Below are 14,685 nucleotides of genomic sequence, written 5' to 3' on the forward strand. Positions count from 1 at the left end.
GTATGGTCCGATAGCTAATGTCATAATAAGAAAATATTTTTCCGGATTCCATTATGTACTCCATACATCTGAAGACATCACATTTGAAACTGGGGAACATGGGACACATGGATTATTTCACGTTCCTACGCCAATGCAAAGGAGGCAATGTCCCAGTGCCGTATTTGGCCTTCTTGCATCACTTTTGATTTTGAAACCCATTTTGAGAGGATTCAAGGATAAATCATTTTAAACCTTTGTAGTAAAATTAGTGTCCAGAGCTGGTCCAGGTCACTGCAACAACACATTTAACCAGGGGCGTAGGAATGAGTTTAACACTGGGGGGGACACATATCAGAAACCTGACAGATCCGGTATAATTCTTAGGTGGGACAAATGAACCTGTCTCCGATATTGGAGGGGACACGTCCCCTCCGTCCCCCCCGGTTCCTACGCCCTTGCATTTAACAATACACATTTGTAAAGGATATTGAATGATCAGATTGAATATAACGAAGTTGTGTGAAAAGTATCCACGGCTGGAATATATGACCCAGAGAAAGTTTCTTTCCGCATGCAGTCAGTACGAACACTTGAAGCGAAGGGTCAATCCTGCTGCTTTACACCTGGAACATTAAGCATCCATTTTAAGTACAAATTATAGCTCATATTTTTTATATAATCATTGTCAAATATATACCTACGTATCTTCCTCATAAAATTAAAACATTGAGGAAACACTATCTATCTCTCGCTTGACCGCTTTTCAGGTATGTTGTCGATGTTTAAAGCTTGTAGGCTAGGCTTGACTGGATTGAGTTGGTGTCGAGTATTTAGGGGTTTGAGCGTGTGTGTGAGCAAAGACCTGCTCGTAAGCATAGAGCGACTCGTAGCCGTGCCAAGTTCAGTCACCATTTTGTATTAACAGTGAAGTCACGTGTAAATTTTGTAATACATTTGCAAATTAATTTCATTATTCGATTTCTGTAATGGGTTTTATGCACTGTGATGGTTTTGCGTTTGCAGTTTTTGAAAGAGATATAAAATTAAAGTTACCATTGAGGAAACACCGTATCACTCTGGTGATCATTTCTCCCCCTTTCCGGGGTGTAACATGTTTGAATGAATTTGTGTGTGTGTGTGTCTTCTAGAAAATGATATTATACTAATTATATTATAACAATAGGTAGCCAGAGATTTTCAGTGAATATCTAATAAGGCCAACATCCCGGTCCATTCCTTCAGTCTGTTTCCATGGTGATTGTGACACCCCTCTCCTTCATCTGAAGCCATATGAAAAGAATGACTCTAAGACACATCAACTCCATTTTGTTAATTTTCCATATCTGGCTCTGGATATTACTCTAAAGAAAACAAGCAATAATTAAAAAGAATCCTGCAGAGAATATTTTACACCATGTCAACAGTTTATTTGACAATATTTCAGAATACCCTCAGTAAACAAGATTTCTTTTTTTTTAGCAAAATGTAATATATGCGTACTCTCGCCTTTCATAAAAATATTTGTTCACGTCTTTGAAACTACAGTATCAATGATACAGTAAAGCATATCTGTAGGAATACAGCTGTACAGAGTGGATAATACACGGTCAACACCACAGTTATATTGGATTCAATTGGGACTGGTCAACATTTTGTCTTTCCATACAAAAGCCCCCTGCTGGGAGCGCCGTGCCTCTGGAGACATCAGCGGCACACCCTGCGGCCCAGGTGTGCACCTCAGTAACTACTGCACATGAACAAGAGTTAAATACAACGCCGTATGAGTTCATGTGCAAGTGGAAGGTCAGAGAGGTCGGGACTGATGATATCAACTGAGACAAAATGGAATACCATGTGGATGTACTGGGAATCACCATATACATTTTATTCACTATGTATTTGTACAAGATCTATTTTTGTTCATGGTAGTCTAAAGGTCAGCCTTACAGCTCATCAAAATAAGCTCTAACGAACCACTTGCATATAAGCCAGCTCCTCTCCCCCAAGCCTTCTGGTTCCCCTGGTGACTGAGACGTTCACCGGACGGACGCTGGTGATTTCATGCAGCGCTTTGATGTTCCCTTGTTTCTGATAGACAGGCATTTGTTTTTGTCTTGACAAATTTATCTGACAAAACAAAAAGAGAGGTGTTACTTTCTAGAGACTATTTCAGCTGTAGCATGCATTATGATGGTCAAAGGAAATGATTCTTATGGATGCATTGTTCAAATGCAATAAACAAAAACTGTTGACCTAATGGGAATGGCTTAGTTGACACCAATGCTGATATATTTGAACCAAGAATACTGAAGACATTTCTACTATTAAAACAAATTTCCATCAGATAGGATAGTGGTTTGTGTCTGAACTCCAGCAAAGAGCCGTTGATGCTTCTAACTAACAAACCCCTGCTGGTGTAATTCACAACCGATGGCTATTGGACTTTCACAAAACATTTTAAATTAACATGGACTACTCAAAAACTTGGTTATTATTTCTTCTGACTTGTCAATTACTTTCTGCATGTTTTGTATGACTTCTGTGAAACCTAACAAAATAACCAGCTTGACAACAGCCCTCTATTAAGACTGCTTTGAAGGTTTCCTTTGTGTTTTTCCACTAGAATGGCCGATTACTGAAGGCTACATGTTGGCCACTTCCTAACACAAGGGGGGAGGGGTCACTCTGTGCCACCAGCTTCACTACCAGACGTATTCTTCACAGATGGAGGTACACCCCCCCCCTGCTCTGTGTAGAAGTCTGAAATCAAACAGAAAAGAAAGTGAACAGAACCCCAATGGTAACAGCCCTGCATTAGCTCAAGTAAGGCACTCTGCCCCACCACCAAACCTCCAACTGCTCTGTTCCTCTGATCTTCTCTTCCACAGTGATGTGGTACATGTAGCACAGTAAAAGGCATATAACTGTTGAATAGAAAGTGGACACATCCCCCCTTCCCCTGTTTAGAAGACACCAGACTTTAGATGTGTACATGATGGTCTAAATGAATGAGATGCAACAGAGTGCTTGATGGAACTTACAGGTAATGGATTGAGCTAAAGCCAACTGTTTTCATTTTTTCAGCAACTCCTAAATTGAACTAAACCGACCAACACTATTTTTCATACATTTATGAACCGATGGTGTGGTGAAGGAGATTCTCTTTAGATGGTAGCGCTAAACAAGAGTTCCTTAGTACCAACATGGTGGCCTGAGTCCATGCACTAATGAGGCGCTCTAGTGGTGACATGGTGACTTCACAGTCGTTGATATGTAGATATAGACAAGGCAATGGACGTTTGGATTTCAAAATAATATTTCTTCTCTTTACAATGGGTTTCTAACTGCTAAAAAACACCTGAACATGGGCATATTTTTGGAGTAGATAAAATGTACATATTTTCCACTCATTTTCACATTTACAGTATAAGATATATTGGTAGGCATGTGAAATTTAACGTGTGTCTTGTTAACAGAACCCTCTGTTACTGCCTATTAGGCCCATCTGTCATCCTCACTCCTAGAAGATCAATTCTTCAATTCAAATATCTCTCATAGGCAAGTAGCATTTTCTGAACCAGAAAGTGGTTCGCAAATCAATAAATGTGATTATCGTAGACTACCTCTGGTGTTAGAGGTGTGAATCAGCACTGTAGGCTGTATTCTTCAAGAGCTTTGAAGGTCCCTCTGCTTTTTAAGGTGGTCGGTGTTATCATCTTGTAATAACTAACAGAAACATGACTTGTCAAGGAGAGGCTGAACCAACATGCTGAGATGGACAGAAGAGTTTTATTCTCCTCACTTCAAACCAGATGGTAGGGGACGTGCACACAAAGAGTCCAACAGTCTGATCTGGTCCAAACCAGCTAGATCCAGTCTATCTGCTCACTGTGGAGGTCCAGGACCTTAGAGTCCCAGGCAGTCTATCAGGCCCAGGGGATTTCCAGGGTCCAGGGAAGACAGCCAAACCCTCGGCACGTTGAGAGGGGCAGCACCGCCCGCTGATACCACTGAACCTTTTTCCGTCCTTGGGAAGCGAATCTCTTGGCTCCAGCCTGTCAAGAAGTTTGCCTGGAGGAGCACCTCCATTCACATCAACTAATGAGTCCCACAGCCAGGCCGAGCCTGCACTCTGCAGGTCCTGACTCTCACAACAGGGGGCGCTAGGGTCACTCTGCATCTCTCTTCGGTTGGTGGTTCTCCCCAGGACGGCTTTTCGTGTCATAGGCCCAGGCTGGCATACCCATGTTCCTTCCTCCACTTCCCCAGGCCCTTGTGGTGCTCTTTGGCCTTTGATGGTGTACCTCTGCTGGGTGGTCCGGCCACCCAAAGCCCCTCTAATGGACCCCTGGTCTGTCAGCTGTGGAGCCTGGCCTGCCATGCACACTCTGACCTCTAGAGGGAACTGCGGGGGGGTGTCAGGGGCAGGATGTGATGAGAACAGTTGGGCGGGAGGATGGGGGTGAAGCGTCACTTCCTGCAGGGCATGGTGGACTGTAGAAAGGGGATCCCAGGGGGTGCCACTGTCTGTCAAGGAGACGCAGGGAAGAGAGCAAGGGAATCAAAATACAGAAACACGCTTCAACAATAGGTTTGGTGCTTATTCCCATGATCCTTTGCTTTCCTACGGATCCTTACTCTGGCCCTTACTACAGAAACCCTTTAACTTACACCAAACATCTCACGGTAACGCTTTATATTGAGGTCCTTGTAATAAGCCTTAGTTAATATGTAATAAGACCTTATTATATGCTTATTAACATTAATTTCTGTTATTAAGACTATCAATAAGTGTTAGTAATAACATAATAAACATGTTTATTGTGAGATTATAAGACTTTAAAAAGCCCTTATGAGAAACTTCTTAACTATTTATTGATTGTGTAATAACATTAATAATGGTCTTATGAGTTTCTTATAGTTGTTAATAAATGCATTACAAACCCATTTATTGAGAAACTAACTTACCTATTATGTCATTGTTAAACCTTTACTAAGCATTTTTTATGCTTATTAAGGTTATTAAGTCCTTTATTGAACTGCTAATTATGCATTTTGCAGGTACGGGATCTAAAGCAGGTACCATGCTTATTAAGGTTAATAAGTCCTTTATTAAACTGCTAATTATGCATTTTGCAGGTAGGCTTTAGGATCTAAAGGGGGAACAATGCTTATTAAGGTTAATAAGTCCTTTAATATACACTTATTAACAGTTAATGAGTACTATATGTGAGCAAGATTGATAAAAGGTAAAATAAAAATATATATACTGTAAATACAATGTTATGGCGGTGAAGCACAAAAACACACTTTAAAACAGCCCTTTGGAAAAATATTTATTTCAGAACGTATTCTTGAACATCAATATTTAAAAAAAGCGAATCCGAGTCTGAATTCTCCTTGGCCTCAGGGGATGGTTGGGAACTCTTCTGGCGGCTCTTTCTTGTTACTGTATAAAGAAACACAAACAACATTGACCACAATAGACAGTTAGCAGACAGGTTAAAAAAAGAATGAAGTTGTTTAGACATGAATTCATGACACAACTGTTAGAATTAGATAAGTTTGGTTACCTAGTTTCATATGATAGCATAAGCTAAACGTTAGCCCAAATGTAGCACGCCAAAGCCTCTGAAAGAAAGTAATGTAAGCCAAAAAGTTTGCTAGCAAACAGCTAGCTAGCTAGAACCAGCTACGGTAACTATAGCATTACATTCTTAAACTTACCAGAGAGTCATCCTCCAGTGCGGACCTCTTCCTCTTCTCCAAGTTGTATGTTCCTGTCTTTGGTCTGTCAGTTGTTGGTCTGGGGTGCTCGTGCTGACGATTCCGACATGTTCTCCAAAGGTTTGTCAAACTCTTCATCAAGCATATGCGTCAAGCCGTCATCCACTTGCATAAACAGAACTTCGGGTTTAAAATTACCTTCAAAATAAATGCCTTTGAAGGATATATTATATGAGGCACAAAACTGATCACACTCCCTCAACATGTGCAGACTTATTAACCTTAATAAGCATTGTTCCCGCTTTAGATTAACGTTAAAGGGGACATATCATACCACCAGGTGTTTGTGTGATTAGTCATTACAAGCAGGTTTGAAAATGTGCAGCACTGTGACATCACAGGTTGGCGTGTCCATCTATCCGTCACACATCTAGATGGACACGCCCACCTGTGATGTCACAATGCTGCACATTTTGAAAACGGCTTGTAATGGCTAATCACACTCACACCTGGTGGTATGAGATGTCCCCTTTAAAGGACAATTCCGGTGTAAAATGGATCTGGGAAATGTTTAATATGATAACGAGTTGGAATGTTCGTTTGGGAGCAAAAAAGCGCATATAGACGCATCTTAAGTTGGCTGTTTTTAGCCAATTCTATCAAAACGCTATAAACTACGATGAACGATGGGGGCATTTGTTATGGTAAAAACATAATCGTTATTTTAAACCACTTAAAAGGCTAGAAGTAGCCCAACACTTCTTTGGTAGTATAATAAGGGTCTTAACATATAAAACGAGGCATTGAGAACTTTGTAAGTGTACAGATTGTTTATTAAAAAGGACATTTTATACACACAATACCATCAGTAGTTCACCCGTCGACGCCATCTTGTTTTTAAGACTTTTAAGTAGATTGGTGAACACAGAGCTTGCGTGGTGCTGACGGATGTCACAATCTCTGTGGTCGTCAATCTACCTGAGATTGCGTTTTGGTGGAATCGGCTAAAAACAACCAACTTAAAAATGCGTCTATACGCGCTTTTTTGCTCCCAAACGAAAATTCCAAGTCGGTATCATATTAAGGGTTAGTAATTTGAATTGTCCTTTAATAAGCATAAAAAATGCTTAGCAAAGTTTTAACAATGACATAATAGGTTAGTTAGTAAGACTCAATTAATTGGTTTGTAATTATTTTTAACAACAATATTATAACTGCTTATAAAAGTCTTATAATCTCACAATAAAAATGTTTATTATGTAATTATTAACACTTATAGATAGTCTTATTAAGACTAATTAATGTTAATAAGAATATAATAAGTGTCTTTTTAGCTATTAACAAAGGCTTATTACAAGGACCTTAATATAAAGCGTTACCAAGAAGGGATTTGTCATGGGAAGAATCACCAAAACATTCAACAGTTGCACCCATGCACATTAAAAAAGAGAAATAACCAGTTTAATGCAAGGCAGAGATGCAGACTTCCTTAAGCATCTGGCCAGGGAGTAACATCATGCAGCATAGCAAGGGGGACGGATCCTAGCCTTCAGACCTTAGGAAGACATGCCTTACTAGGAGTCAGTGCACTATTGCACACCACTGTCTAGACTTTCATCCACCTCTTGAGATTGGAACCAATCATAAGAAAGCAAACACAGGTGACCATAGTTGCGCAGTTGAACAGCAGTTGCCATGACAACTTCTTCAAGGCTTATTCAAGGCTAATTCAGTGAATTGAAATAAAGAATAATTGATGATTCAAAGGTTCTTGACAGCATAAGTGCCAATAACGGCAGCTGGTATTATGTTTAGAAGTATTTCTATATATTTATAGGTAAAGGGAATAAACTTGTAATATAGTCAACTGGGTCATTTGAACTAGGTAATAGTTTTACCACTGCTAGTTTAACTAGCCAGATGAATTATCCACCTTCACCGTTGAACACGCTGTTATTCAAGTACTTTTCCATCTTCGCATACGTAAGTCCTTTACAGCCAGCCTATTTACACTGTATTCAGTACATTAACAGTTGAAGAGCTGTGTGTTTGCTTGTTGAGATATCTATATACTTTTTACATCCTTGTTCCTGACCAAAACCTTGGACTGTTTAACTCTTAACCAGGAGCCCAGCCTACTAACATTCGTATTTTATAGTCCATATTTTACGTACTGAGAAAGAAATCTAGAATAACTACCTATTTATATTTGATGATTGATAATTTGACAAAAAAGTTTGAGAGGTGTATACTGAATAGTTCCTGTTAATTCCTCCCAAGCCTCTGTCAAATCCTTCCATTATTGCTGAGTAGTTTATATCTATCTTGTACTACTTATTTGTATTATCCAGAATTGTCCCCCCCATATTTCATTACTGACCTCTGGTTCCTAAGTACCTAGATATAAGTATTAATGTGTAATGTACTGGTATACCGTTAGTACAGAAGATTACACCGTAACTCCAAAGAAATGATGGTGTACGTTGGCTTTAATCTTAAGTGTTACCCACATTAAGACTTAATAGACAAATTATCCTTTGTGCATTTCCTGTTCTACAGTGTTATTTTCCCGTTGTTTTTGGTTTGGGTTCTTTGCTATATAAACACAATGGAAGAATAAGCAGCATTGCTGTTTTTTCTTTCCACTTTTCATGGCCATGGGCCTTTTGTAGTAATTATTGTGCACGTTACAAGCCTCAAGTCGGTAGAGAATTGATTATTTTCAACAGAAGGGAGGGAGTAAAAGGAGCGGGAGGGAATGACTTATTATACCATTGTGGCCTGTTGTTGAAGGGGCCCCACAACAGTCTTTACCTGGGACCCCGAAAACCTAACTCTGCCCTTGGTGACTAAGGAACACGCATGCATTCACGCTGCACTGACAATGTGCTCATAACGCACCCCTGGGGCGGAATGGACGACCAGTAACTTCTCTCAGAGGGGATTAAATCACCCGTAGTTCACTTGCCAGTTTTCCTCAAATGACACAAGGCCAACCTAAACATACACTTCAAACTCATTGCTTTTTTTGCTTGCAAACACTCACAGGCAAACACAGACACAAGTAACCTTTTCAAACACAAGTATCACTGCATGCACAGTACTGATGCACAGCCAGAAGAAGAGAGGCATGCGGTTTGTTCACCAACCGTGTCTTTAGAGTGGCCCATTAGGAAGAAATAGGGGGAGCTTAACGTGTCACCTTTCATGCACATGGACAGGTTGGGAGGTACCATTCCTAAGAGAGGGCAAGTAGAAGTCTGTTCTAATCATTAAAACCAAGCAGCGGGTTAAACCTACAGACAGATGAGTTAAACCAAAAGACAGGTATCAGGGACAGACTCACATACACAACAACCCGTGAGAGAGAGAGAGAGAGAGAGAGAGAGAGAGAGAGAGAGACAGAGAACACAGGATTGAAAAAGCCACAGAAATCTGTTATATACAACAGCAGGATTAATTAAAATTAAAAGATTAATTGGTCATGGGGGTAGAATTATTTCATAGTACAATTTTGAGAATGAACCGCAACAAGTCCCACACTGAGTTGATCAGCTAATGTTTACATTTGTAACTTATTTATTGTATGTTGCTGCCCTTAAATCCTTGTGGGCACCCAGCTGTCTCCGTCTTTCAAAACTCCAGAGATTGACCCTCCATTTAGCTCTGCTCGTGGAGCTTTTCCAAGGAGACATGTTCTTTTGGGTCAGTAGACTCTGTGCAGTCCAAGTTTGTTTGCTAGCTGCAATGGGCTGCAGCACGCTGTGTTTGTGTGCCAATTAGTTTCATATCTGGCAACCCCGGGGTCCTAGGCAAATAATGAATGATAACACAGGGGCAAAGGGGCAAGGCCAAAACAAAACCAGACTTGCTGAAAGAGACATTTCAACGATCCTATTGGCTGTTGCTGGAGAAGCCAGTATTATAACTCAGCATGTTTCCTTCATTTCTGCTGACATACCATGTTTTGTTATGGTTTAATAAAGTGCATGTGTTACATATAGCTCCTTGAAAGTGCCTGTGAACCGAAAATCATGTTTTTATTTTTTTTAACATGCTAGTACATATATGATGTTAAACATTAGAATCCTTCATTTTGTCATTTGTCACTGTTACAAAAACAATAATGTAATGCATAAGCAAACCACTGTAGAGTCTTGGACAACCAGAGCTCTGCACTTGGGCCATCGTGCTGATGCTGAGGGCCGTGTGTGGATGTGAAGAGTGTGTGTGGATGTGAGGAGTGTGTGGATGTGAAGAGTGTGTGGATGTGAGGAGTGTGTGGATGTGAGGAGTGTGTGGATGTGAGGAGTGTGTGGATGTGAAGAGTGTGTGTGGATGTGAAGAGTGTGTGTGGATGTGAGGAGTGTGTTGATGTGAAGGGTGTGTGGATGTGAGGAGTGTGTTGATGTGAAGAGTGTGTGTGGATGTGAGGAGTGTGTTGATGTGAGGAGTGTGTTGATGTGAAGAGTGTGTTGATGTGAGGAGTGTGTTGATGTGAGGAGTGTGTTGATGTGAGGAGTGTGTTGATGTGAAGAGTGTGTTGATGTGAGGAGTGTGTTGATGTGAAGAGTGTGTTGATGTGAAGAGTGTGTGTGGATGTGAAGAGTGTGTGTGGATGTGAGTGTGGGTGTGTGTGTGGATGTTTAGTGTATGTTGGGGTGTGTGTGGATGTGAAGAGTGTGTTGATGTGAAGAGTGTGTGTGGATGTGAAGACTGTGTGTGGATGTGAATAGTGAATGTGGGGCTATGTGTGGATGTGAGAAGTGTTTGAGGAGTGTGTGTGGATGAGGGTGTGTGTGTGGATGTGAAGAGTGTGTGGATGTGAGGAGTGTGTGTGGATGAGGGGGTGTGTGTGGATGTGAAGAGTGTGGATGTGAAGAGTGTGGATGTGAGGAGTGTGTGTGGATGTTAAGAGTGCGTGTTAGGCTGTGTGTGGTTGTGAGGAGTGTGTGTGGTTGTGAGGAGTGTGTTTGGATTTTTTCTGGCTGAGGGGTGTGTGTGGGTGTGAAAAGCAGTGGTTACATGATAGCATAACACCAAGGTGTGCGGCAGACTTCAAATACAACGCCCATTATACTGTGTTGTATGTTACATTATACAACACAGTATAATTGAACCACGGCTCATTTTTACTACGGGTCGTTCAGAGAACCTTGATTGATCAAGCAGACATTTAGGACCTGCTCCAATGGGCATGAAGGCCCACTTAGCAATGCAGCGACTTAGCAACGTGTTTCTGTGTTTATGTATGGTATTTATTCAGTTTGGAAATCCCACAAACTCAATTTAACATCTGCCCTTCATAAGGTACGTTATCTGTGTTGTGGGAGGATGGGACGTGCTGTGTTAAACTTTTCAGAGTGAATTGCCCCAAACTTCCTTGACCATGACAACATTCTGATTATATAATTGTTTAGTTGGTCACCTTTGTTTAATAGCAATATTACTACAGCACTTGTTCCACATAACTGAAGTAAATACACACTCGTGATGATGATAACAATCATACCCAAAGATGCGAACTGGCTAAAATAAAGAGAAAATAAAATGCAACAAAGTTAGGCCTATAATAAGAAGGCCTATCGTTGCTTACTTTGTCACGGTGTTGCCAGTGTTGGCCTGGTAAAAAACATCTTCAGGCACTTTGCAAGGAGCCGGTAAACACAACCAAAACATTCTCTTCAAGGTTCTGAAACTCTAGAATGACTAGAATCTTTACGGCATCATTAAAAATAAAGTATTGTTATTTTGTGAAAAAATAGGGAAAGATCCAGATGGGAGAGCAGAGAGAGAGTGAAGGAGAGGTAACGAGGAGAGGGGATCTAGAGACTTTTAAATGAAGGAATGCTAAGGCTAGAGCTAACGAGTGGTGAGCAAGAGGGGTTTAGAGCTAAAGCTAACAAGTGGGGAGCAGAGCCTAGAGCCAAAGGTAACGAGCAGAGGGGTCTAGAGCTAAAGGTAACAAGGAGCAGGGTCTAGGGCTAAAGGTAACGAGCAGAGGGGTCTAGAGCTAAAGGTAATGAGCAGAGGGGTCTAGGGCTAGAGGTAACGAGCAGAGGGGTCTAGAGCCAGAGGTAACGAGCAGAGGGGTCTAGAGCTGAAGGTAACGAGCAGAGGGGTCTAGGGCTAGAGGTAACGAGCAGAGGGGTCTAGAGCCAGAGGTAACGAGCAGAGGGGTCTAGAGCCAGAGGTAACGAGCAGAGGGGTCTAGAACCAGAGGTAACGAGCAGAGGGGTCTAGAGCCAGAGGTAACGAGCAGAGGGGTCTAGAGCTAGAGGTAACGAGCAGAGGGGTCTAGAGCCAGAGGTAACGAGCAGAGGGGTCTAGAGCCAGAGGTAACGAGCAGAGGGGTCTAGAGCTAGAGGTAACGAGCAGAGGGGTCTAGAGCTAGAGGTAACGAGCAGAGGGGTCTAGAGCCAGAGGTAACGAGCAGAGGGGTCTAGAGCCAGAGGTAACGAGCAGAGGGGTCTAGAGCCAGAGGTAACGAGCAGAGGGGTCTAGAGCTAGAGGTAACGAGCAGAGGGGTCTAGGGCTAGAGGTAACGAGCAGAGGGGTCTAGGGCCAGAGGTAACGAGCAGAGGGGTCTAGAGCCAGAGGTAACGAGCAGAGGGGTCTAGGGCTAGAGGTAACGAGCAGAGGGGTCTAGAGCCAGAGGTAACGAGCAGAGGGGTCTAGAGCTGAAGGTAACGAGCAGAGGGGTCTAGAGCTGAAGGTAACGAGCAGAGGGGTCTAGGGCCAGAGGTAACGAGCAGAGGGGTCTAGAGCTAGAGGTAACGAGCAGAGGGGTCTAGAGCTAGAGGTAACGAGCAGAGGGGTCTAGGGCCAGAGGTAACGAGCAGAGGGGTCTAGGGCCAGAGGTAACGAGCAGAGGGTCCAGCTCACCGTAGTCGGGCACCTGTCCCGAGCCTCTCTTGAGCAGCAGCCGCACGCGGCGGCCCCCCGCCTTGATGAGCTCGATGGCGCGGGCGTGAGTCATGTCGCGCGTGCTATCCCCGTTGATCTCGATGATCTGATCTCCCACCTGGGGCAAGGGAAGCAGGCAGTGTGTGTGTGTGTGTGTGTGTGTGTGTGTGTGTGTGTGTGTGTGTGTGTGTGTGTGTGTGTGTGTGTGTGTGTGTGTGTGTGTGTGTGTGTGTGTGTGTGTGCGTGCGTGCGTGTGTGTGTGTGTGTGCGCGTGTGTGTGTGAACAAAGGCACAAAGGAAGGGTGAAGTTAAAGGTACAGGACATTAAAAAGAGGAAGATATAGAGAAAGCGTTGTGTGTATACAATGTTTCTCTTTTGTTGGATAGAGACAGATAAAGACAGAGTTAGAAAGAGAGAGTTAAAAGGAGACAGACTAAGACGGACAGTTAGAGAGAGACACAGTTCGAGCAAATTCTGTCAACATACTATTGATTGGACCCGTAAAAATATGCATGATGACCACTTAAAGCCTAAAGCCCATGTGAAGAAAGAGGAACAGCTCCATGTTACCAGAGCATGCCTCCTCAAAACACCATAACTAGAGCAAGCGACCCCTAGTTTCAAGGCTAGAAACTATACATCTATCGACGACCAGCTATCTCGGTGAAATGTTGACATGCTGTCAGCAGCTTTCTGCCTCTATCTAGCTCACAATCGTTCCTCGTTAAATAATGCAATGATGTGTGCATCATTAAAAATGTACTGTTAGATATCTTTGCCGACGTTTTATTAATTCACAAAAGTAACTCTGATGATAAAATTAGCAAAAATTGTACAACAAAGAATTCATAAAAAAAAACTGGAAAATGGGATTTTCCAGTCCCCCCCCCTACTACGCTTCTGGCGGTGACCTGGCTAACAGCAACAGACATACGAAGGATACACCTGACATACACCTGACAAACACCTGACAAACACCTGACATACACCTGACATACACCTGACAAACACCTGACATACACCTGACAAACACCTGACATACACCTGACATACACCTGACATACACCTGACAAACACCTGACAAACACCTGACATACACCTGAAAAACACCTGACAAACACCTGACATACACCTGACATACACCTGACAAACACCTGACATACACCTGACATACACCTGACATACACCTGACAAACACCTGACAAACACCTGACATACACCTGAAAAACACCTGACAAACACCTGACATACACCTGACATACACCTGACATACACCTGACATACACCTGACAAACACCTGACATACACCTGACAAACACCTGACATACACCTGACAAACACTTGACAAACACCTGACATACACCTGACAAACACCTGACATACACCTGACATACACTTGACATACACCTGACAAACACCTGACATACACCTGACATACACCTGACAAACACCTGACAAACACCTGACATACACCTGACAAACACCTGACAAACACCTGACATACACCTGACATACACCTGACAAACACCTGACATACACCTGACAAACACCTGACATACACCTGACATACACCTGACAAACACCTGACATACACCTGACATACACCTGACATACACCTGACAAACACCTGACATACACCTGACATACACCTGACAAACACCTGACAAACACCTGACAAACACCTGACAAACACCTGACAAACACCTGACATACACCTGACATACACCTGACATAGAGAGAGAAAGAGTTACAGAGAGGGAGAGAGACACACACAGATATATGAAGACAGATAAAGAAACAGGAGTGAGGAGACATACAGAGATAGAGAGAGATATGTGTTAGAGCCAGAGAGAGTCATCCAATGCCGACTCACCCTCATGCGTCCATTGCGGATGGCCGGCCCGTCTTCAGCAAGTCGCAGGACAAACAGGTCCATCTTGTACTCTCTTCCCCCGCGTATACTGAAGCCAAAACCCTTCAAGCTCTTCTCCAGCTCCACAGTGAAGTAGTCATAGTCCTGCAGTCCAGGAACCACCATAAGGTGAGCACTATGACAACCACTGGAACCA

General features: G+C 42.6%; 1 protein-coding gene across 3 annotated transcripts in view; it reads right to left on the reverse strand.

The window, feature by feature from the left end:
* Window positions 1-1,465: 1,465 nt before the first annotated feature.
* The window catches only part of magi2b (membrane associated guanylate kinase, WW and PDZ domain containing 2b), a 131,160-nt gene continuing 117,940 nt past the window's right edge, over window positions 1,466-14,685 (reverse strand). For 2 of the 3 annotated variants that reach the window (XM_079743397.1, XM_079743396.1), the window contains exons 20-22: window positions 14,490-14,633; window positions 12,595-12,733; window positions 1,466-4,509 (exon numbers count right to left, since the gene is read on the reverse strand). In XM_079743397.1, coding sequence (XP_079599523.1) covers window positions 3,860-4,509; window positions 12,595-12,733; window positions 14,490-14,633 — 933 coding nt within the window. In that variant the 3' untranslated portion in view covers window positions 1,466-3,859. The remainder of the gene's footprint in view (window positions 4,510-12,594; window positions 12,734-14,489; window positions 14,634-14,685) is intronic. The other variant, XM_079743398.1, reaches the window with a different exon arrangement.

This window comes from Pollachius pollachius, assembly GCF_949987615.1.
Source record: "Pollachius pollachius genome assembly, chromosome: 9".
Taxonomy (NCBI): Eukaryota; Metazoa; Chordata; class Actinopteri; order Gadiformes; family Gadidae; genus Pollachius; species Pollachius pollachius.